The 24718-nt window shown below is 43.1% G+C and overlaps 1 protein-coding gene across 5 annotated transcripts in view; it reads right to left on the bottom strand.

Moving 5' to 3' along the window:
* The window catches only part of MAP7D2 (MAP7 domain containing 2), a 182478-nt gene extending 157760 nt beyond the window's left edge, over window positions 1-24718 (bottom strand). Inside the window, exon 1 of one of the 5 annotated variants that reach the window (XR_011968256.1) lies at window positions 24503-24718. Coding sequence is in view for 3 of the 5 variants with exons in the window: in XM_072615305.1 (XP_072471406.1) it covers window positions 24503-24554 (52 nt within the window). In the remaining 2 variants the exon portion in view is untranslated. Of the gene's footprint in view, window positions 1-22732; window positions 23076-24502 lie in introns of those variants that run through there. The other 4 variants (XM_072615305.1, XM_072615306.1, XM_072615308.1 and 1 more) reach the window with 4 other exon arrangements.

The raw sequence follows: 24718 nt of genomic DNA, 5'->3' as shown, positions 1-24718 counted from the left end.
TGGGGATAACAATAATAATTCCACCCATACTTCACAGAGTTGTTATAAAGATCAAGTGAGATATTCACCTTATTCAAAGCCATTTTACCACTTTTGGTGTAAAGCAGGCACTTAGCAAATGCTTACTTACTGACCCTAGAAAGTGCTTAATGAATGCTTCTGGATTGATTAATATATAAATGTGAGCTTTAATTAATGGAAGTTCACAAGCTTATTGTAGTAAATAAAAGATTCCTAAGTATCAGACCAGCCCAATTTTACATTCTAATAGCAAGAGAATTTTCCATGAGCCCAACATGACAAGAATTCACTCTGCCAGAGTCACATACAGACCACTGCCCTCAAAAACTGGCTTTTGCTGAGTCAGGACTCACGCTTTGCCCTTGAAAGGTAAAGAATGCAACCCTGACACCTAGCAGCTTTAGTGACAGTGGATAAACACCAAGGAAACTTGTAACAAAGAATGATCCAGAACATCAGGATGATTCCAAAGGCAAGGATTATCCAGTCAGCCCTTTGTTCACACTGATCCTGTTCTCCCTGTTTTATCACCTTACCATAATTCCCAGAAGCATCATATCATAGATTTAAAGTAGGAAAGGAATGATAGGACCCTGGACTTGGAGCTGGAAGGGAGCTCAAAGGTCATTGAGTCCAACCAACTTGTTTTACAGATGAGGAAACTGAGGCTGAGAAATAATGTGCCCAAGGTCACAAACTCAGGTCCTCCTACTCCAGATTCAGGTTATAAGTTCCACAGTAGCCAATATGTGGGAAACTGACTTCAGTTTGGGCTTTCACTTACTGCAGCTCTATGTAGAGCAGCTTCTGCTTGCTTCCAACGCAACAAAAACACCCTTTGAGATAACAAATGTATGATTTACTCAACATCTGTCATTCCTTGTCAATCATTAACCATTCAGATCTGATTATTTCTGATCCAGGGGCATAATCCAAGACAGAATATAACTTCCCTCAGTTTCATTAGGTTACCCCATTGGGTCCCAAAACACACTCCATGTGAATAACTCAACAGCATTTTTTCCTCTCATTTACATGGAGAGTGAAGTCATTTTTCAACCAACGCCCTTAATAAGAGTTCAGACATGAATTTCCCAGTAGGGAACTGGGAAAACCTTGAGAAATACACCGGGTGTGAGAAGAAACTGGGTTGTTCACAGTTTTCATGACGATGAACACATAGATTTGGGTGACTGAAAATTTCACAAGCTGACTGTAGTCATCAAGTTTAATTCGTATCTTCAGTATTTCTTCCTTACTGTGGTAGAGCTGTCCAAAAGAGAAATGCCTCCTTGGCGCAGGAGGTTTTAACCTTTTTTTGTGTTCTGGTGAAGCCTATAGACTCTTTTTTGGAATAATGTGGGGCTTTTTAGTAAGTTAATTTATTTATTTTTAGTTTTCAACATTCACTTCCATAAGTTTTAAATTTTCTCCCTTTCTTTTCCCTCCTCCCACTCAAGATGGCATGCAATCTGATATAGGTCCTACATATGCATGGAATAATGTTTTTAAATAAAATAGGATACACAATAAATAAGAAACATAAGACTACAAAAGAAACAAATCATAATAAAACACAGGAATCATTTTTTTAAGTTTGCAGACTCCTCCCTTCAAGTTAAGAATCCCTTCCCTCCAGATTATCCATGTCCAGAAATCCAAATATCTGCTCCATCCCAGAGTATCAAGAGAGCATAGCATATGACTCCCATAATTATGGACTCCCAGGGTACGTGCTCATCTCCTGCTCACAAGCTACAGATACCACCATCTCTGCCTCCCACTCTGGCTTGCCTATGGGCCATGGAATCTCCTGTATCAAAACCTAGACTTACGGGATCTGCAAAGTACCTCAGATATCATCAATCCATCTTCCTCCTTTTACATAAAAGGAAGCTAAGGCTGTGGTTCAGTCAATGTTCACTAAGAGTTTATGACCTGAAAGGCACGGAGCTGGGAATTCAGAGACAAAAACCAAACACTACCTTCATCATTCTAAAGGTACTTCCATTCTAAGTTGCAGCAGGGTTTGGGGAGTGGGAGAAAGAATAAGGGATGTGCACAAAGAAATAAATAAAAGGTGATTTTCTCTGGCTGTCCCCCCTTGCCTGGAATGCTCTCCTTCCTCTGCTCTGACCACTGACCTTCCTGGATTCCTTTAAGTCCCAACCAAAATCCCACCTTCTAGAGGAAGCCTTTTCCAATCCTCTTAATTCCAGTGCCTTCTCTCTGTTACTTATTTCCTATTTATTCTGTATATATTGTGTGCATGGTGTTTCCTCCACTAGATTGTAAGCTCTTAAGGCAAGGACTATCTTTTGTCTCTTTACATCACATCTTCAGTGTTTGACACAGTGCCTAGCTAGGTCTTTAATAAATGTTTATTGAATGAATGGGGAGAGGGAATATGAACTGTGGGTGAGTGGGAGGGAGTCAAAGAAGGCTTCAAATAAGAGGTGAGAACATAACTGAGCCTTGAAGAAACGTAGGGATTCTGAAAAAAAAAAAAAGACATGAGCATAGCAGACCCATCGGGCACAAAATCAAACCATCACTCAATCAACAAACATTTATTAAGGCTTACTATTTATCCAGCATGGCAACCAGGTGGACAGTACATATGGTGCCAGGCTTGGAGTCAGAAAGATTCATTTTCTTGAGTTCAAATCCAGTCTCAGACACTTACAGGCTGAGTGACCCTGGGCAACTCACTTAACCCTGTTTGCCTCAGTTTCCTCATTTATAAAGTGAGCTGGAGAAGAAAATGGCAAAACACTCCAGTATCTTTGACAAGAAAAACTCCAAATGGGGTCACAAAAAGTGGCACACAACTGAAATAACTGAACAATAAAAAATATATGTGGCAGGCACTGTATTACATTCTTGGGATACAATGGAAAAAGCCCTCAAGATGCCTCCATTCTAATGAGAGAGACAACATGTGGATAACTAGGTACATATAAGATGGTTGTGTTTGTCTTTCGTTTTCGAAGGGGATTGTGACTTCAGAGAAATGATGGGACATATAATATACGGAGAAGACAGAATTCAGGTCCTTTCCACCTCTAGCTCTTATTAATAACCATGTAATAACTAAATAGTAATTGTTTCTCTTTTACCCAGGAGCCCTGAGGGTCTTCCCCTTCCAGTTTGATTTTTTTTTTTATTAAAGGGGCATCCCTTGAGTCACTTAAAGAAGCCTATTCATTGCATGGGTGTCTCTCACTCAAAGTAAGACTGTGATAAGCCTGAAAGGGCCAGGGTCTCCCATTGCATCCTGGGCCATCTCCAGTCATCCTGATGAACATCAGGCCACTGGACCCAGATGGCTCAGGAGAAGGTGAGGTTGGCGACCTTGCGGAGCCCTCAAATCAAAGCCAATGGCAAGTCATGCCATCTTGATGTCATGGTCCTCTACAAGAATGAAAGACAAACACAACAACAACCTCTAGCTCTGGAAACAACCATCAAATCAAATCTGTTCCTAGAAAGTGCTAGCAATCCATTTCCTTTTGCCTTCACTTAGCATCCCGTAACTTCCCAGGTCAAATCACCCTGTCCAAAGCACCAAAGCCTCAGGTGTGTTGTCTTCTCCTTTTGGAGCGTAAACTCCTTGAGATGTGTATGTGCTTCCTCCAGGCTTGGCACAATGCCTGGCACATAGTAAGTGCTTCCTAAAAACATTTTTTCATTGGTATGCTGATTTATTCGTTCAGTTTACAATGCCTTAATAGGCAGTCCAGAATGGGAGCCTGGATCTCAGTAGAGAGACTAGGGCTAGATACATAGATAATCACAGTACATTTATATAGAGCTTCAAGATTTGCAGAGTACTTTGCCTGTTATCTCATTTGCATAGAGATGACAACCAACCAATGATAGGATCACCAAGTGGGTAAGTACAGAAGCACAGACAAAGCCTGGTAGGACACCCTTCGTTAATAGGTGTGACATGACTGAAGATACAGCAAAGGAAAATGACAGAGAAAAATGAGGCTGATAGCAGATGAACCAAGGGAGAACAGTGTCCTCGGAGTCTCAGAGCATTTCTGGGGGGAGGATCTAGGAGTCAACAGTGACAAAAGCTGCAGAGAGGTCAATAAGGACAGAGATTGAGAAAAGTCCATTAGACTGGGCACTTAAGAGACCATCAGGAACTCTGGAGAGGAAGGTTTCAGGTAAATGACGAGGGCAGACACCAGAAGCTGTCTAGAGCTGAGGGACTTACACTGCAAAATGAGACACAGATTTTTGGAAATTGCCAGTGTGGGAATTTATTTAGCCCAACTACGCAAACTTGCTGAGAGATTTATTTCTCATTTGATCCACTGAGAGTAGTTGAGAAGATAAATGCTTGTAAAAAGTTCAAAATTTTTTAATTAAATATTTGGTTTTATATAATACAGGTTTAAATGGAAGATAATTTTAGGTTGTGTCATATTGTGCTAGATGGTGAAATCTCCTGGTAAAACATCATAACCTAACCTGGCTCTTTGACTACATTATCCACTTCTAAGCAAAAAGATAGGAGCCTACTTCAAATGAGAAAATCAAGTGAAATAAATGAAATTGTATCTGTAAAGTGCTTAGCACAGTGTGAGGTACACAGTAAGTGCTTAATAAATGCTTATCTTTCCTCCTTTTCATCTATTTTTGGGATAAAATTTATATAAGAATTATTATTTGTTGAATATATTAAAATCAAGCAAAGTGGCACCCAAAATGTCGGCCTTCTCCTCTAAGTGGAAGGGAGCAAGCATTTATTAAGCACCCAGAAGCTTTAGATGCTTCATAAATTTTGTCTTATTATTGTATTAAACAACCCCAGAAAGTATGTGCTATTATTATCCCCACTTTACAGATGAGGAAACTGAGGCAGACAGAAGTTAAGAGACTTGCCCAGGATCACTCGGTTAGTAAGGATCTCAAGCTGGATTTGAACTTGGGTCTTCCTGACTTTAGGTACAGCATCCTATCCATTTCATCATTTAGCTGCCAGTGGAGTATTAAAGAAAAAATGACTCAAATAAGGGATTAAACTTTGGCTCAACTCTGCAAAGCAAGGGCAGGAGCAAAAGGGACCCTAGCAGGGGTGGAGAACCTGTGGCCTCGAGGATACACGTGACCTTCTAAGTCCTTGGGTTCGGCCTTTCCACTGAGTCCAAGTATTACAGAACAAATCCTTTTATTAAGGGGATTTTTTCTGTAAAGTTTGCATTCAGTCCAAGGGCTGAAGGCTCCCCACCCCTATTAAGGCCCTCCCTGGAATAAAGTCCAGGCTGCTCTGTTTTGTCAGCCACTCTGCATACCTATTAAGGATCAAAAATGTCTAATCACTTTTACTCTTGATGAGCTGCTATTTGCCAGTTCCTTGAAGTTCATCTGACATCTGCAGCATGCATTCATCTGAAACTAGGGTCCTTAATCTGACATCTGAAAACTTAAAAAACCCCAATAACTGTATTTCAGTATATTTGGTTTCCTTGGTAATCCTCTATATTTATTTGACACATTGAAAAACATTATTCTGAGAAGGGGTCCATATGTTTCACCAGACCGACAGAGAGGTCCACACAAGGATGGCTGAGGTCAGCTTGAAACAGCAGCCACTTGCTAAAATTCCAATGTGAGGATTTAAATCTTGGAAATCAGCAGATTTGGTCTTGATGTACTGTCTTGCTGACTGTCTAGACTTAAGAAAGTAACAGAGAAAATGTTAATAATGAAAATTAAATTTTAAAATGTAAGTACCTCCACACACACAAGCAGGTTGTTAAACATTTACCAGTATCCACTGAGTCCATGACACACAAAAAAGGTTAAGAACCCCTGATCTAAAAAGGAAAAACAACAAAAAAACCAACTTCAATATTCCTGAGACGAACACGAGAACCTAAGAATGGAAGCTTGTAAAAGCTCTTTCACCATTTAGGGTTACAGATTAAGCCAAAAGGGCCCTTTCTTAGAGGCCGTCTGGTCCAACCAGTGATGTGCTGGTAAATGTTTAACAACTGGGGAAAAAAGCATGGCCACAATACACTTTTAAGTTTTATCCACACAATTCGCTTCTTCTCCATCACTTTCTTAAGTGTAGACAATAATTAAAACAATAAATCAAGCCCCAATCTACAGCCTCTGTTGATGTACAAGGCATAAAGGCTCACACTGAAAATTTAACCACCAGCTCCTGACAGCCCGCTGGAGCTGGCTCCCACACAACCCTGTGATTTCACAGATGTGCACACAAATGAGAAAACTAAACCAAGGAGGTTAAAAGACTTGCCAAGGCTAAAAAGCAGTAAAAGCATCACAACCATCTCTGACGGCAGAGCCAAGAAGGGTTGCCGGTGGACAACGCTGCCCCTTCCCAAGGTCACACATCCAATAAGGTGCAGAACCAGGATCTGAACACGGGTCCCCAAACTGCAAAACTATTTCATTGCCGTGAACTCCTCTGTATCTGTCACAGCTGATAGAATCCAAGTTGAACAACTTTCCATATAAGACATGAGACTTTCCTTTGTTCTGCTAAATCTACTTTTAGCCTGCTTTTAAAAAAACGTACTCATTCGAAGATCTTCACTACATTCAGGGGCAATAAAGATGCTTGGTAAAAATAGGAAAGATAAAATAATGTACTAAGTGGATTGAATACTTCTCACAAGAAGGTGCAGAGTCCTCGGGCACCACTAAATAGTATTAAAAGAAATTAAAACAATGGAGAGAGGAAGAAAACTCTAATTCCATTTCTTAGTGGCTCAAAAAAAAAAAAAAAGATTAACATCCTGAGCATGGGGAATTAGGGATATGCAGGAATTAATAGACCATGATAAGAGACAATTATTTTTTAGAGATATGTTTCCTAACAGTTAAAGTTTTGGACTAAAAGACAAACGAAGTAGAAACTGAAGATACTGAGAAAAGGAATAAAACTTTCTTCACAGTAAGAAAATTAGTAGTACAATGAACCACTTGAAAGTGAACCTTCTGTGCCCTAAATTTGGCTCAGAGAAATCAGCTGCACTGTTAATGGAAAGGGGAAGGGAATAAGCATTTATATAATACCTACTATCAAGCGTCATCTCATTTGCTTTGGTTTTCACAACAACCCTATGACACGGCAGCTGTTATCCTCATTTTAACACTTGAGGAAACTGAGGTAAATGGAAGTTTCATGACTTGCTCAGTGTCACGTACCTAGAGTCTAAGGCCAGATTTGAAATCAGTCTTCCTGACTCTAGGCCCATAGCTCTACCCACTGCACCACTTAGGTGCCTGGCTGGCAGAAGCGATCCCTGTTCAGTTCTGCTTGGTAATATATATGATTCCAAGCTGAGAAAACTACCCATCTGTAAGAAAAAGTCCTGGTGAAGAGTCAACAATATTTCATCATCAGTCTTCATCGCAAACTCAAGTTAAAGGGCACAGAAAACACAAAGCCAACAAAATACAAAAGGGCACAAGCTAATAAACAGGCACTGGGGTGCCACAAAACTTGTGAATTGTGTGCATAGTATGTTCTCTCTCTCTCTCTTTCTCTCCCTCCCTCTCTGGTGATTACACTTCCAAGATTTTCTCAGGGATGGAGATCCCAGCACCCCATAGCTTTTGCGAGGTCGTCATGAGTTGCAGCGGCTAAAATCATTCCATGGTAGCCAACATTCTGGGAATGAGCCCCTCCATGAGTTAGGCCAGTCTTGATGTGGACCAAGAAAGGGCACTTGGGGGTCTTTCCAACATGGTAGAACTTGAACTCTCAGAAGCAGCCTTTGAGAAACCGTGGTCTCTACCACACCACACTGAGGCGTTCAGGGAAGATTTCAGAGGAGCGGCTGTATGGATAATGAGGAGACCCAGATTTTTTTTCAAGGCATAGAAATAGGTTGGAGCCACAACTACCCAAACGATGAGATGTAAAAAAGGTAAGTTAAGTAAATAAATAGCAAATAAAAACGCAAGTAAAATAAATAGGTCGCCCACGCAGGTGGCCCTGTTACTTTGGACGATATGCAAAGCACGTTGTATCTGCACTATGTGCCACTATATAAAGGAATCGTATTGGGAATGCTTTTTTTTTTAAAGAAAAAGTCAGCTACTCTTGGATGACTGTTGTGTGAATGTGTGTGTGTGTGTGTGTGCGCGCGTGCGTGTGTTTAAAGTAAGGCAAACTTCCTTGTTTCTGGCACACAGTAGGTGATCAGTAAATCCTTACTGACTTGACTTTACTAGGGATCCACATGTACACGGAGCTGGTTTACAACCACCTTCACACAATCCTTGCCAAGAACCTGCCTGTGACATGTTACCAAGAGTATCTACAGAATTTAACATACAAAGATAAAAAAATCTCTGAGGCTGTGCCGCTTCATGTGTGCCTTGGGAATGCCATCTCATAATTTTATTCCTGCCAGCCCTGTCCTCTCTAGCCAGGGCAGACCTCCCTTCTCCTCTGTAAAAGGGGGCAGCTGGGCTCGATCACTTTTAAGGTCCTTTCCTGCCTTGACTCTATGGCACCATATCTACATATCAACAGGCATTTACGTGCTGGCTTTATTTACTTATCCATATTATTCTATTTATTATCAACAGGCACTGATACGCAAAAATACTGTCTCTGCCCTCAAGGAGCTCATGATCCAATCAACTGCAAACAGCTATGTGCATACAAATATACAGTGTCCACAGGAGGCAATCGGAAATATACTGACGCTGACACTTTCTGAGGAACTGAAGTCTCAGGGTATCAACAGCCAGCGTTGACGTAGCATGTTTTTGTCTTTGGCTGTGTCTGCATTTGGGCTTTTCTTGTCAAAGACACCCGAGTGGTTGGCCTTTTCCTTCTCCAGCTCATTTTACCGGTGAGAAAACCAAGGCAAATAGGGTCACGTGACTTGCCCAGGGTCACTCAGCTAGATGTATCTGAGGCTGGATTTGAATGCAGGCCCTCCTGACTCCAGGCCCCGCCACGTAGGTTTCCCATGGGTTTCAAATATGCAAAATTTCTCCAAGGACTTCATAATAATAAAAACCCCACTACAAAAGCCCAAAGCCTTATCTGATAATCATTTCCTTACTGTCAGGCCTACTCCATCTGTGGATCGTAGAGGTCTATGAAGGGGTAAAGGCAGGAGAAAATAATCAGAATCTCCTCTAACTTTCCTTGAAAGATCTCAGATATCAGGAACCTTATCCCCCCAACCCTAGTGATCTGAATTAAGATTCTGGAAAAAGGAAATGATGTTACTTCCACACAAAAAAAGTTGAGAATTACAAGAAAAATGTCAAATTTCCAAACAATCTGAGAAATATGAATCAACAACATTAAGATACCACCTCATACCCCCCAGAATGGCACAATTATCCAAAAATGATTAATGTCCAATGTTTGCAAGGCGGCAGGGAAACAGAAACGCCATGACGTTGTTGGGACGAAACTCTTGGGGACCACGCAATGAACAAAGTCAAAAGCTGGTCATGCCCTTCACGCTCAGAGATTCCATTAATATGACTTGTAGCCACAAAACATCATTTAAAGAAAAAGGGGGTCCTATTATCACAAAAATATTTAGGGCTGCTCTAATTAGAAAAAGAAAGGAAATGTGCCAGTGGGCAAAGGATGCTGGACTTGGAGCCAAGGAGTCATTCTGATGTACTGAGGTAACACAATGGGAAGACCACTGGGCTTGGAGTCAGGAAGACTGAGTTCAGAACCAGCCTTAGATAATAACTAGCTGTAGGAACCTGGGCAAGACACTTAACCTCTATCTGCCTCAGTTTCCTCAACTGTAAAGTACTTATCCTTGTTGCAGGATTGTTGTGAGGATCCAATGAGACTATATTTGCTAAAGTCCTTAGTACAGGGCCTGACACATGGTAAGCACCTTCTCTTCTCCCAAAGGACTTGGAAACAAATCCTGGTTTTTCCACTATGTGGCCGGGCTGTTTACTTCCCTGAATCTCAGTTTTCTCAGCTGAAAAATAAGGAGACTAAACTGTATGGCCTCTAAGAGGTCCCTTCAAACACTAAATCTATGGTCCTTTCATCTAGCAATTAGGGAACAGTTGACTAGACTGTCATATATTAATGTAATAAAACAGAATGTTAGCAGTTTTCAGTCTGACTCAGTGGAAAAAAAGGAGCCAAACAAATTGCCCAAGGAGATGAGGAGAGATGATTAACAAACCAGAGTGGTGCAGGAAGAGTAAAAAAGCTGGGCTAATGATGGCGGAACTTCTGGGAGGTCTGGAAGGTAGAGAGGAAATCTTTTGTTTCTTTCAAAATAATTTGGCACTGGGTCACATATAACAAATCAATATTATCATCAATAAACATTTTATTAAGCACTTAATATGTGCAAGGTGTTGAGTGAAGTCAGCTTAAACTCAAGTCAACAAATACAGTAACGTGTGCAATGCATTGTGCTAAAAGCTAAAGAGAAAGGTGTGAGAGAGATACCGCCCATGCTCGGGCCTTACTCTCCCAGGCACCTTTAGCAATGACATATTAGGTCTTCAAAGTGGCTGCTGCATCTCCCCTCAGGGTTCTAGAGTAGCTTTGAGGGGCTGGGACAAGATCTAGTGATGTAGTTCACAAGCCACAAACGGTATGATCCTCTCTACGCTCCACCATGGCTAATGGTTGATTTCAACTAGCCGGCCAAACTTAACCAGCTTTTAGAAAGGGGTAATTTTACTATGAGCAGCTAGGTGGTGAAGTACCAGGCATGGAGTCAAGGAAGATTCATCTTCCTGAGTTCAAATCTGACCTCAGACATCTCCTAGCTGTGTGACCCTGGGCAAGTCACTTAACCCTGCTTGCCTCAGTTTCCTCATCTGTAAAATGAGATGGAGAATGAAATACCAACAAACCACGTCAGTATCTTTGACAAGAAAACCCCAAATGGGGACATGAAGAGTTAGATACGATTGAGTAACAATAATTTTACTCCAGTAATTTAGCATACAGTTGATATTCCCCAAAGAAGTCCTTGGGAAAGAGAAAAGGCATTCATATAGCGCCTACTGTGTGTAGGCTTTTACAAATATTATTTTGTTCGATCCTCACCAACCTCATCTAACCCAAGATCGATGCTATTATTTTATAGTTGAGGAAACTGAGGCAAACAGAAGTCAGATGACTTGCTAGTAAACAAATGGATTTGAACTCAGGGCCAGCACTCTATCCACTCCACTATCTACCTATAGATACATATATGATACATTCTCCCACCAGTCCTTAGAGAGTCCAGGGGAAGTTAGCTCAAGCTCAGGTGGCAAAGATGCTAGGAATCTTTTCTTCCCCTTTATGTAGTACTTATCAAGCTCCTCTTAGGTATAATGATGTATCTTTTCAACCCCTTAGAAAGCTTTGAATCAGCCTTTCTCGTTCTCTTCTCAATTCTGATTTGAACACTGATGCTAGCCAGAGCTAGGACGTCTATGAAAAAGCCTAAATGCTCTGACTGGAAAGTTCCAAAGGTCCTCATCCAGTCAAAGGAGACCAGGGCTAAACCTGAAGAGCTTTCCAGAAGCCCTCTCCCTCAACACCTGCTCCACCCTTCCCAAACAATTATTTCTCAGGGGCTTGGCTGAAGATTTGAATCACTAAATTGCTGGTAGCTCAGTTCCCCATTCCCAACAGGTTTCATGGATTAATAACAATCTACCGATCCGAACATCTGTCCTTTGCAGCATGGCTCCAGTTCATCCAGCGGCTTTCAGAGAGACGCATCAATCATTTTTCTGACACTCAGACTAAAGTCTACAATTAATGGATTCCACAGAGAAATGTCCTCACTTGTTTAAACATCTTGACACCTTCTTTAAGTGGGGTAGAGGGACTGAATGACTCAGCTGACCTCCCCCCTTACCTTTGTACACAGCTCCCGCCTCCAGAGACTTAAAGTATAAGCACTGTATCAAAATCAAATAACGAACAAAAGCCTTTTCTTCCCTGGGTTGCTGACACACTAAGTTCTGCCTTTTAAAAAGCTAAGAGTGTGGGATAAGATTTTGATCTTTTTTGTATTAATTAGTTAATGATCATTAAAATTGACAACAAAAGAAAAAATGTAAAAGGTTGGCTAATCTTATTATAAGCAGACTATTTTGTAATTTCTCCAGTACTTCTGGTAACTAAGTATGGGGTACAAAATACTAATTATGCCCCTTAATATGTGACAGAATACAAAACAACGAAATTGGCGATTGTCTGTAGCATTAAGGAGCCCTCGAGTCTGTGGGAACTATGGAAACTGAAAGGCTTACAAACATTTTTTAATAAAAAAAAAATGTTGTATTTACTCATCTGTTATACTCTCATGACTTGAGGTTTGACTTCTTTTGATTTGTTTTCCATGTAACTCTACCTCTACGCTATCGCCCCAACGTGTGATGACCTTCAAAGGCAGCTGCTACCTTGGGTTTAGGGGTAACTCTTTGGGTCCATACTCTATATGATGTATATATATGTAAATATATATATACTACAACTGTACTAACACTATAACTCACTAACGCTTCCGATGAATAATCAGCCAGTAAACACAATTCTTAGGAAATCCCTTTACTCAAGTGATATATACAGCAAGGTCAGTATCTGCAAAAACCATTGCGCAGTCACTCACCCACTTACAATATTGGAACTTTGTAAAGGCTTCTATGTCCGAGAGCCGCCTTAGAATGTTTTACCTAACGTCTTGTCTCCAAAGAACCAGCCAGCCAATCGGTTGGTCAATAAACACTTAGTAAGCGCCTACTACATGCCAGGCACCGTGATAAGAGCTGGGGATGCCAGGAAAAAAAGGCAAAGACATGTTCTGCCCTGGAGGAGCTCATCATCTATTGAGGGAGACAACATGCAAATAACGACGTACAGAGTAGCTATCTGCAGGATAAATTGGAGATAATCAACAGAGTGAGGGCATTAGAAAGGAAGGCTTGAGAAAAGCTTGGCGTAGAAGGTGGAATTGTGACTGGGTCTTGAAGAAAACAAGAGGACAGAGATGAAAAGAGAGAAGATTCTATGAACCAGGAGCAGTTGATGGAAATGTCCAGAGCTCAGGGATGGAGCGTCTCATGGGAAAAACAGAAGGGGGTCACCACCACTGGATTGCAGAATGGGGTATGGGAGGTGGGGCTGGTAACAACTGCTGGAAGGGGTGAGAAGACTGGAAAGGTGGGGGATCGTAGGTTATGAAAGGCTCTGAAGGCCAAACAAATGATTTCTAGGGAGCCAACTCTACTCAGTAGAGGGGTGACATGACTGGATCTCTTCTCTAGGAAAATTACTTTGGTCTCTAGGGTGGGGCAGGCAGGCAGGAAAACCAAACAGAAGGCTATTGCCACAGTCTGGGTACAAGGTGGAAAAGACTTGCACCAGGGTGGCGGCAGTATCACAACTGAGCTACTCGATGACAGGCCCTGGGATATTCAGAAAACTGAGTATTTGTCTGTCTGAAAATGAGCAAATAGCATCATGAAGAAACCGGAATATCTGACTTTGTCAAGCAAATAGTATATTTTTTAAATGTGATATTCTTCTTAATTTTGAGTATCCCTCCCTAGTTCTTCTATCTTTGAAAGAAAAAAGGCAAAGGCAAAGAAAGAAGGAAAAGGTGAAGCTATCAGGGGTGAGGCAGGTAATTGGAAGGGCTGGGACAGGAGGAAGATAGACTAACACAGCCAGAGCCTTCTCACACCCCGATGTTTTCCTAGGCCTTTTGAAGCCCCACCCCATCACGATATTCACTGCCAGGCACCAGAGAATGGCGGTACCAGCCCTAAGGACTTCTGTTGCTCCATCCCTGCTCCCAGCCACCACCCCACATCTTCCTCTCGTCACAACACCCCAATGCTGCCGGCGGAGCCATTGGGAAAGGTAAGGAAAATGAAGAATGTTTAGGGGAGGTAATGGATTGCAAGAGGTCATCACACCCCACAAGGTCTGTTCATACAAAAACCTCATAAAATAATTTCTGCCTAGCTTTCCTTTGTATTCAAAGTGGAGACTGATGTTGTCACTGAATTTATAAGTACATTCAAGAAAACTGACCGCCTGGGTGATTTAGGGAGATCATTTTATTTTTAAAAATACTACATAATAAAAATCTATATGATAAACCATATAATGAATCATAAATTTTTACTATATTCAGTTTGCTTCCTTTTCGAAAGGCATGAGGGAAAATCCAGCAATTTCAAAGCCGTCCTGCTTTTCTGATTCTCCCTCTGAACCTCCATCTGTTCTCTTCTGTGCGTTCTTTTAATGTTTCATCGATGCTTTTTTCTTTCTTATTCTCTTTTTGTCATCACTATCACAATTCCTCCTCTCCCTCCAATTCCTCTCTTCTTAACCTAAATTTTGAAATCCTCCCTTGTTGGCATAATCAAAACAAATCCACACGTTATCCGTGTCCCAAAATATATCTCAATTGCAAATTGATTCAATATTTAAATTAATTCAGACTTTTCACTGGAAGGTCAAATACTAACCCAGAAGCTTAAATACTTTGGTCACAGACTGAGAAAACAAGACTCACCAGAAAAGACCTTGGTTGGGAAAGACTGAAGACAAAAGGAAAGGGGGATGGCAGAGGAGAAGATGAAGAGATAGTGCCATGGAAACCATGAACATGAACTTGGACAGATTTCAAGAGACAGTGGAGGACAGAAGGGCCTGGTGTGTCTATGGGGTCAGGAAGTCAGACACAAATGAATGACTGAATAACCACAATTATACCTCTTTTCCATCACTTCTCTTCATCCTTGGTCCTCTTGAATTGGGATTGGTCACTCCATTAATCAAAGCTCTTCAGAATTTCAAGCTACTTTTCTTTACAATATTGTAGTCATTGTGTGACTTGTTCTCCTGGTTCTGCTCCCCTCACTCTATATCAGGTTATACAATCTTCCTATGCTTCTCTGAATCTGTGCCTTCGTTATTTCTTATGGTGCAGTGATACTGTTATATTTGTAAATCATAATTTCTTCAACCATTTCCCTAATTGATGGGTACTCCCATCTTAGATTTATTTTTTTTGCTATAACAAAATGAGTTGTTATATATATATATATATATATATATATATATATATATATATATATATATATATATATATATATATATATATGTATATATCAATCCTTTTAGGAGGATAATTCCAAAGGTAGAGGTAGACATGATTGTAAAAGATAAAACAAAACATTGATGACATATGAAAGTTTTTGCAGGAATGCCTAACCACCATGGTCATCCTATGGAGAAGCAAGCCCTGTGGAGAAGAGGGCCTTCCATCTCCCTAACGCCAGCACCAAATGTTGACCAGCTGGCGCCATGTCACTATCAGACAAGTTACGACCAAGAGCCCCGAACCCAGACCGCTGGTTCTGCTTGTGACGTGCTCCCAGGAAGCAACCTTTGTGGGACTTCACCACTAATTCTAAAAGTGCTACACACTCTACCTCCTCAGTAGTTACAGCTCTTGAAAACCTAGAAAACCCATTTCTTCACATTAAAATCCTTGGCCCCACTGGATGGTTCAACATCAGAAACTCCATGAAAATGACATTCAAGAAGACAAACTACCATCTGCCTGCTGTAGCTATACCCTAAGAACCAATGGGCCTTTCCACCTGACTTATGGCTGAAACTTCCCCATGTATGTTGGCTTCCTCTCCTAGAATTTGAACTCCCTGAAAGCAGAGACTGAGCCTCCTTTTCTATGTGTGCTGCCAGTGATTCATACAGTGTTTTACTGAGCATATGTCCCAAGGAGGCCATTGAAAGATGGGTCCCATATATAACAAAATATTCACAGAAGGTCTCTTTATAATGTTATGTGACTATAGGCAAGTGTCATTTAACATTGTCAGTGATGTAGGCAACTTTCTAAGACTCTTAAGTTACAAGTGGGTTGCCATTCTGTGCAGAGGTAGAAGTTTCCACATCAGGGATTCTCCCCCTTGGAGACATCACAGAAGCAAACTAAGGCAACAAAAGCAAACGAACCAACCAACCCCGAACCAAAGTGAATTCCCATTGACCTGGGAATGGTTGAACAAATTTCAGTCTATGAATGCAATGAAACATTTTGATGCTCTAAGAAACCACGTACTTGGGAAGACTCCTACAACCTGGTGCTGAAAGAAGAAAGGAAAATCAAGGAGAACATGCCTAAAACAATGCAAAGGAAAGCAACTGAAAGACATCAGAGCTCCACTAAAGAAGTGAACAGTCTTGACATGAGAGGACTGGTGATGAAACTGTTTTCTCCTCTCGGTAGATTACGGATGTGGAATAAGGGGTAGTATAGTTGTTTTGCTTATTAACAATGCTTCAAAGTGACAGCAATATAATGCAAAATCATCAGTAAGTTTTGGAGGTTTTTTAAGGAAAAAAATGGCACCTAGGACCAAAGTGCTAACAATACAAAGCAGTATGGCAATCTTGTGGGGTTTTCTGCATCATAAAGGTTTGGTTGCTAAAAACTTTTGTTTTTGTTCAGTCATGTCTGATTCTTTGTGATGCTGTTTGGGGTTTTCTTGGCAGAGATGCTGGAGAGGTTTGCCATTTCCTTCTCCAGGTCATCTTACAGATGAGGAAACTGAGGCAAACAAGGTTAAGTGACTTGCCGAGGGTCAAACAGCTAGGAAATGTCTGAGACAAAATTTTAACTCAGGAAGATGTTTTCCACTGTGCCACCTACCTGCCTCAACCGGATGGGGACATTAAATATAAAGTATGGCCTGAGATGGAGCCACATGAGTTAGAAGGCTAGAGGTCTAGTCATTTTTGACACTGGAATTGCTTTGCTGTGGCCTCTTTAAAGGATTTGCAACTTTTCTATGTTTTTATTGTTTTATTTGTAAAATGGAGACCACTACCTACTCCAGGTACCACGACATCTCCCCCAATTTTTTTGAGGAAGCTATGGAAAAAAGTCTTGGATTCTAGGGTTGAATCTCAAGCCATACTTTCTGCAGACTCATTTTCCCTTTCACCATTCCCTTTACTGTTTTCATTCATTCATTCAGTAAGCATTTATTGAGCACCTCCTGTGTGCCAGATACTGGGTTAAGTGCTGATATATAAAAAAAAGCACAGTCTCTGCCCTTAAGTTGACAATCTAATGTTTTGTGAGTCGGTGATGGTTTGGAATCCCATCCTCTAGAGCAGTAACATTCTGCCAACAGTTTATATTCTAATCTGCTATGGTCACACTTTGCTCCTCTGAGCAAGGAGATCAAGTGTCTGCTGGCAAAGGCAGATATGGGGACCTTCTGCCCTTCTTACTGTGGCAGCGAGATATAGCTAAGCCATATGGTTACAGTGCTATGAAGTATGGCATAGACGTATGGCATTGTTAACTAAAAAAACTTTGGAAGTTAATGATTACTAATTATTAATCACTAATAAACACTCATTAATAAGTTCATGATTTGGAAGTTAGTGACAGCTACACAGTGTCTTACAGTTGGCTTCCATTATCTCATCTGATTCTCATAACTACCCTGGGAGTTATGTCGGATAAGTGTTATTACATAACCTCATTTTACAGATTTAGAAACCAAGTCAGAGCATTTAAATGACTCACTTCACAGAGCTAGCAAGCAGCTGAGAAAGAGTCAGAGCTGAGGGACTCCCTCAAACCCACATTTTTTGACTCCAGTATGAAAGCTCTCCCTCCCCTCCCTACCTCTCCCACATTGCTTCTCCAATACTGTACACTGGACAAGAAAAAGATTTTCTCTTTGCCAGAGGTCTCAGCCTTGAAGGATGGTTCTGTTTTCCCACTCTTTTATTAGTCATTGCTTGGGGCTGAGTAGCCATTCGGATACCCAAATATCTCTTTCCTTGTCATATTTTGATAAAGGCTATAACTTGTTTTCTGCCTTAGAATTTCTTTCCTGTTGTATTCAGAAATACGTTTTAAAGACCAGGGAATATAGATGAGTGCCAGTTGTGATTTAAGGGGAAGACAAGCAATACATCACAAGGTGTTTTACATAATTGCTGGCTCCAGTTATACCAAATGCTGGGGGGTTGCTGGGATGCCTTCATTTGCCCCTAGAGCAGAGGTGGGAGCCTGCGGCCTCGAGCCCACAGGTGGCCTTCTAGTGCCTTGGGTATGGCCCCTTTAATAAAAGGCATTTCTTCTGTGAAGTTTGGATTCAGCTGCACTTGAGGACCTAGAGGGCCACATGCGACCTTGAGGCCTCAGGTTCCCCATCCCTACTAGAGTGTACCCTGTCTGGAATTGCGGTTGGGTTATTATTAATAATAGTATAACATTTTAAGGTTTGGAAAGTGCTTTAGAAATACCTCATTAGGTCCTCTAAGCAATCCAAGAAGACAGTGCTCTTATTACCCTCATTTTACAAATGGGGAAGTGAGGCAGAGGGTAAATGACTTGGTCAAAGTCACACAACTGGTAAAGGTCTGAGATGGGATGTGAACTCCAGTGTTTCTGCCTCCGGGTCTGGCACCCTGGCTGCCCAGCTGCCTCTCAATTCAGTGTTCAAGAATTCTGGCATTCTTTCTTTCTCTGTATGTATTAAGCAACCTATGTATATATTAAGTACTATATGGAATATATGTATGTATCATGGGTTTTTTGTATACACACACACACACACTCACACACACACTCACACATTCACACACACACACACACATACACACACACACACTCACACACTCACACATACACACACACACTCACACACACACACACACTCACACATACACACACACACACACACACTCACACACTCACACATACACACACACACTCACACACTCACACACACACACACACACTCACACACACTCACACATACACACACTCACACACACTCACACATACACACACACACACACACTCACACATACACACACACACACTCACACACACACACACACTCACACATACACACACTCACACATACACACTCACACACACTCACACACACTCACACATACACACACACACACACACACTCACACATACACACTCACACACACTCACACATACACACACACACACTCACACACTCACACATACACACACACACTCACACACACACTCACACACTCACACACACACTCACACACTCACACATACACACACACACACTCACACACACACTCACACATACACACACACACACACACACTCACACACTCACACATACACACACACACACTCACACATACACACACACACACTCACACACACTCAGACATACACACACTATGTGCCAGGCACTTTACAATTATTATCTCATGTGATCCTCACTACAACTCCTCAAGGTAGATACTGCTCTTTTCTCCATTTTACAGAGGAGGAAACTGAGGCAGACAGAGATTAAGTGACTTCCCCAGGGTCACATAGCTAATAAGGTTCTGAGGCCATACTAGACTCAGGTCTTCTTGACTTGAGGCTAAAGTATTTGTCTGGTTCCCTTTTGATCTGCAGGGTTAGTACTATCAAGTCAGCAATATGTCTGAGGTGAGGAGAGGAAGCTAGGAAGCAGGTATAAGAGCATTCTTTTGGTTTTCGTTTTCGAGGCAATGGAGGTTAAGTGACTTGCCCAGGGTCACACAGCTAGTGTCTGAGGCTGGATTTTGAACTCAGATCCTCCTGACTCCAGGGTCAGCACTCTATCCACTATGCCAACTAGTTGCCTCACTATAATAGTATTTTTTGCTTAAAAAGACAATTGCTTCTCGCAATCTTGGGCCCAAAGAGGGAGTGCAGTTATTGCCATGGTATGGGAGACTGATCCTTTACATCCTACAAACAGAGGGCGCTACAAGGTAGGAGTCAGTGTGGCTCTTGGAAGCCCAGGTATCTTCCCCTACTCAGAGTGGGTTAAGAGGCTCAGCTGGTGTGCTAATGCTCAGGGCTAAGTTAGCCAGAAGGAGAACAGACAGGAAATGTATCCATGCTCAGTGTTGTATCTGTGAGAGGACTGGCCTGGGGATGTGGAGGCCAAGCACAGTTCCTGCGGTCCAGCAGTACCTTCTGATGATTCTGCCTTTTGGCTTACTTAGCAGAAGCTGCTGACTACCAGCTAAACCTACCTAAGGCCTACGGCCACTTGGTAGCAATTTCTTTGACTACAGTGAAACTGTAACACTCAAGTACAATTCAACCAGAAAGTAGGCAGTGGCAAACAAAGAAAGGACCATCTATGACATTTAATATCCCTGGGCCTCAGTATCATCGTTTATAAAGTAAGAGAATTGAATCAAAGGATTGGTAAGGATGCTGCCTTTATCTCTACTTCAGTGACCTTGGGCACTGAATCAATCCATCTCTGCGAGCCTCAGTTTCCCCATCTGTAAATGAGAGAGTTAGACTAGATGACCTCTAAGGTTCCTTCTGGTGCAACTAGGTGAAGGCTGGTCTGAAGTCAGAAAGATCTGAGTTCAAATCAGACCTCAGACACTAGTTGCGTGACCCAGGGCAAGTCACCGTACCCTGTTTGCCTCAGTTTCCTCATCTGTAAAATGAGCTGAAGAATGAAATGGCAAACCACTTCAATATCTCTGCCAAGAAAACCCCAAATGGGGGCACGAAGAATCAGGTAGGATTAAAAAAAATAACTCACTGACAAAAACAATGGCCTGGGGCAACAGGCTTGGGGAAGGGGCAGTGCCAAAAGTAAATGCCATCTCCTGACCTCGAACTGACACATAGCTCTGGATCTCCCCCCATGGCTTCTCTTGGAGAAAAGGTCTTTTTTTAACTATCCAACTGATTATCACAAATGACACCAACTAGAGATACTATCACCATATCTTGACGGAATATTCAGTGGAGGAAAAGATGAGTAACTTTCTTTGATGATATTCATGCATGAATGAAAAAGCATTTATTAAGCTCTTACTGTGTACCAGGCATCTTACTGGCCTTATTTGGGATCTTACAGATCCCTAAAGTAAGATAGCCTCTGACCTTAATTGCAGATTTTAGGACTTTAAGGGAAGGAAACAAGCATTTATTACAAATATTATTTTCTCATTTGATCCCAGAAGCTCTGGAAGACAGGTGCTGGTCTTATCTCCGTTTTACACACGAGGCAGGCAGTGGTTCACTGATTTAATGTCCAAGGTTAAGTGTCTGAGGCTGGATTGGAACTCCCCCTGATTCCAGGCCAGGGGAGGTGGTGGAGAGAGGGAGGAGTACTTTCTCCAATGTGTCACGCAGTTGCCTTACAGGTTCACCTCAACAGAGACTTCATTCTAGATCCAGCCTGGCTAAGAACATTTCACCAACTCTTACCACCATGTGAAGGCCCAAGTGAAACAAAGCCTCCAATGTCACTGATTTAGAACTGGAAGAAACATTAGAGAGCTCAGTGGAAGTCCCTTCATTTGATAGATGAGGGTACTGAAGTTCAGACAGAAGTTTTTTGCCCAAGGTCACACCAAGTTACAAACATTTATTAAGCACCTACTGCATTCAGAGCACTGAATCAGAAGTAGAGCACTGATCTACTGAATCCAAATCCAGGGCTCTCTCCCCCAAAATCCTCCCCAGAGTAATCAGACTGCTTTTCCACAAAGGCTAATATTTTTTATAAGACTCCAACAAAAAAAGAAAAAGCATTACTAGGCTTGCTACTGGACTACTCGACACTCTTAAGGTGAAGCTTCCAATATTACTCCTTGCTTTTCCTACAAGCTCCTAGAATTTAAATTTCTAGGCATCCCTTTGAAAATTCATGACACATTTTCTTTCCAGCTTTACACTTCAAAAGAGGGAAAATAGCTTTGAGATAATCCTTATGTTACCACAAAACATTAAAATATTTGGCAATAAAATTGACAGTTACACAATTATGGTGAAAGATTAAGATATTCTGCCTCTGACAGGTTATGTTAACAAAACATATCCTGGAAAACTCCATCTTAGCTCCTCAGGAAAAATCTGGAGGTAACAAACTAAATATCCCAGTGGAAAGAGAAGTCTGGAAGACCTCAGTTCAAACCCAGCCTCAGACACTTACTAGCTGTGTGACCCTGGACAAGTCACTTAATTCTGTTTGCCTCACTTTCCTCATTTGCAGAGTGGAGATAATACTAGCGCAGACTTCCTGGGGTGGTTCAAACGTTTTTATAAAATACCTGGACTTGTCTGTCCTTCATTCTCCAAGAGGATCATGACATCAGGAAGGTGATGCCATGACTAGCAAGTGAATCGGATGCAAGTGAGGGAGGCTGTGCAAAGTCACCACCAGCCTCACTCTCTCCTCCGGAGCCATCTGGGTCCAGCTGCAAGATTCAGATCGGGACAACTGGAGATGGCCCCTGCAGCTGGACTTAGCAGGTAATTTATAGTAAAGGACAGGACCGGAAATGTGCATTAAAAGGACTTTTTACATATCATATAGTACTAGAACTGTTTTTAACTGCTACACTTGAAAAATACAGAATTAAAAAATAAGAACATGGAAATGAGATTATGGATCATAGAGCTGGAAAGGGCCCTTCAGGATCATTTAATGAGGAACGCACACTTGTTCCCCAACAGAGCCATACAATTGATTAACGAATATCCCCCTAGGTTGCTTTCCTTCCTGTACTTATAGTAGTGACAATATAAAAATTCGTAACTAATTTATTTTATAAAAATAATCTTATATTATTGATTTATATTTCATAAAAAATAATCACCCCAAACAGTGTGAAATGATTCCCTACCGCTTATCCTCCAAGAAATTGTGTGGCCACTTCAAAGGGTCAGCGGAGCTAACATTCTAATCCAAAATTCCGCATATTTCCAATTCGATTCTCTCTCTCTCCAGCGAGTGTGGAGGTCAGAACAAGTTTCCAGCCACCGCAGTGTGGGGCTGGAAAACTTTGTAGGTGCAGCTCTGCACCAGCCCAAGCGGGGCAGGTCTAAACACCTGAACGTTGCCTCCCGGCAAATAGCTTCGGTCTCATAAAACCGGATTCTTTTCTAAGCAAACAGAAGGACTTTGTAAAGGCAAACCTGCGGGTGAGTAACCGAGCGCACAGCACGCCTCCTTCCTGCTCAAGTCTAGGCGCATTTCCTCCCATCCGCTCTCTGCTCGGGAGCTGGGGGTTTGTACCAAAACTACGCTTGGCCCCCCGGGGGCTGCGAGCCACGTAATGGGCGCCAGCTTCTGGCTGGAGGGAGCCCCGACGTTCACACATCAGGGCCCATCCTGGCACACCATGTTTACATATGTGTGCCAATAAGCGCACATGCCTGGGTCATATCACACCCACCCATCTCCAGGCTGGCGGTGGGCCCTCCGGGGGCACAGCTGGCACTGAGCAAGGCTTCGGATCCCACAGCGAGGTTCGCTTTCCTTCTCCCCACTATCGCGAGCAACCCAAACCTTCTCCTCCTCCCCCCGATCCCTTCTCAGCTTCACCCCGGGAGGTGGCCACACCGTTTCAATCACCAAGCACTTATCTGCGCCCTAGGTAAGACCCTTCCCCAAACACACACACACACACACACACACACACACACACACACACCATGTTGGGGACACCCTACCCTACCCTACCCCCGTTTTTTAGAGCTACTTTTCCAGCACACGAACCCACACGTATACACACAGGCACCTACACTGGCCCTTGCAGCTAGGTCTGCAACAGGAGGGCGTCCGAGCAGCACCCCCTCCGCCTGCTCACCCCTGGGACTGGGATGGTCGGTGATTGGCAAAGAAAGGGGAAGGGGGGGGGAGGTGTTGAAAAGCCCAATTTTCGGAAATAAGCGGGAATCAGGCGTGAATCCGAAATATCCTCAACCCTTGCTCCCCAGCATCCGTCCCTCTGTTCACGCGCACGATGCGGTACCAGCAAAAGCAAAGGCATCTCAAGTCTCCCGGGTGGATGTTCTAGGCTATCTCCATCCCCCTCCAGCACCGGCCCCCGAGCTCAGATACGCCCCCCCCCTTACAGCGTAGGTGGAGAATTGGGGGGTGGGGGAGGATGGATGAAGCGTGGCCTTTCTCTCCCGCTAGGGAGCCCCCACCCGCTTCTTTTTCTCCTCTTTCCCTCCCTCTGCCAAGGATCAATGCCGGTGGGCATGGCCACCGGCCCGGCCCCCCAGCGCCTGCTCCTGCCCTGCACGGAGGTGGGTCCGGGCCGCGGGGACCGCGACAAGCGCACCCCGGGCACTGACACCTTTGTCCTACAGAGGAGGAGGGCGGCGCAGACCCCCTCCGGCAACCCCTAGGACTGAAGGAGCCCCCGCAGACCACCCTGCCCTGCCCCCACCCCGCGTCCGTGAGCGCGCACACACACAAGCACGCACACACACGAACATTCACACGCACACACATACACACACACAAGCACACACACGAACACACACACACAAGCACACAGCATCTCCCTCCCTGTGTGCCCCGCTGCTGTGCCCCGCGGGCACAATGTGCATGGCGAAGTCAGAAGGGTGAGGGCACACGCCGGGCACGGCCGCGCGCCCTTTACCTGCTGCCCGCTGGTGGGACGGAGAGGCCCGCGCCACTCCGGACTCGGCCATGTTCCAGAAGGAATCAGCGCCCCGCAATCACGTCCTGCCTCCGCGCTCGTGCCTTCGCCGTCTGCGCCGTCTTTGCAGCCCGAGCCGTCTCGGCCTCCCGCTCCGCTGGGCCCGGCGGGCCGCCGCACAGGCGCATTCACCAGCAGCCTCGGCACCTGATCCAC

This window comes from Notamacropus eugenii, chromosome 5 (assembly GCF_028372415.1).
Source record: "Notamacropus eugenii isolate mMacEug1 chromosome 5, mMacEug1.pri_v2, whole genome shotgun sequence".
NCBI lineage: Eukaryota > Metazoa > Chordata > Mammalia > Diprotodontia > Macropodidae > Notamacropus > Notamacropus eugenii.
Note: the sequence above shows the minus strand (reverse complement) of the source record. Positions and strands in the feature narration are given on the sequence as shown.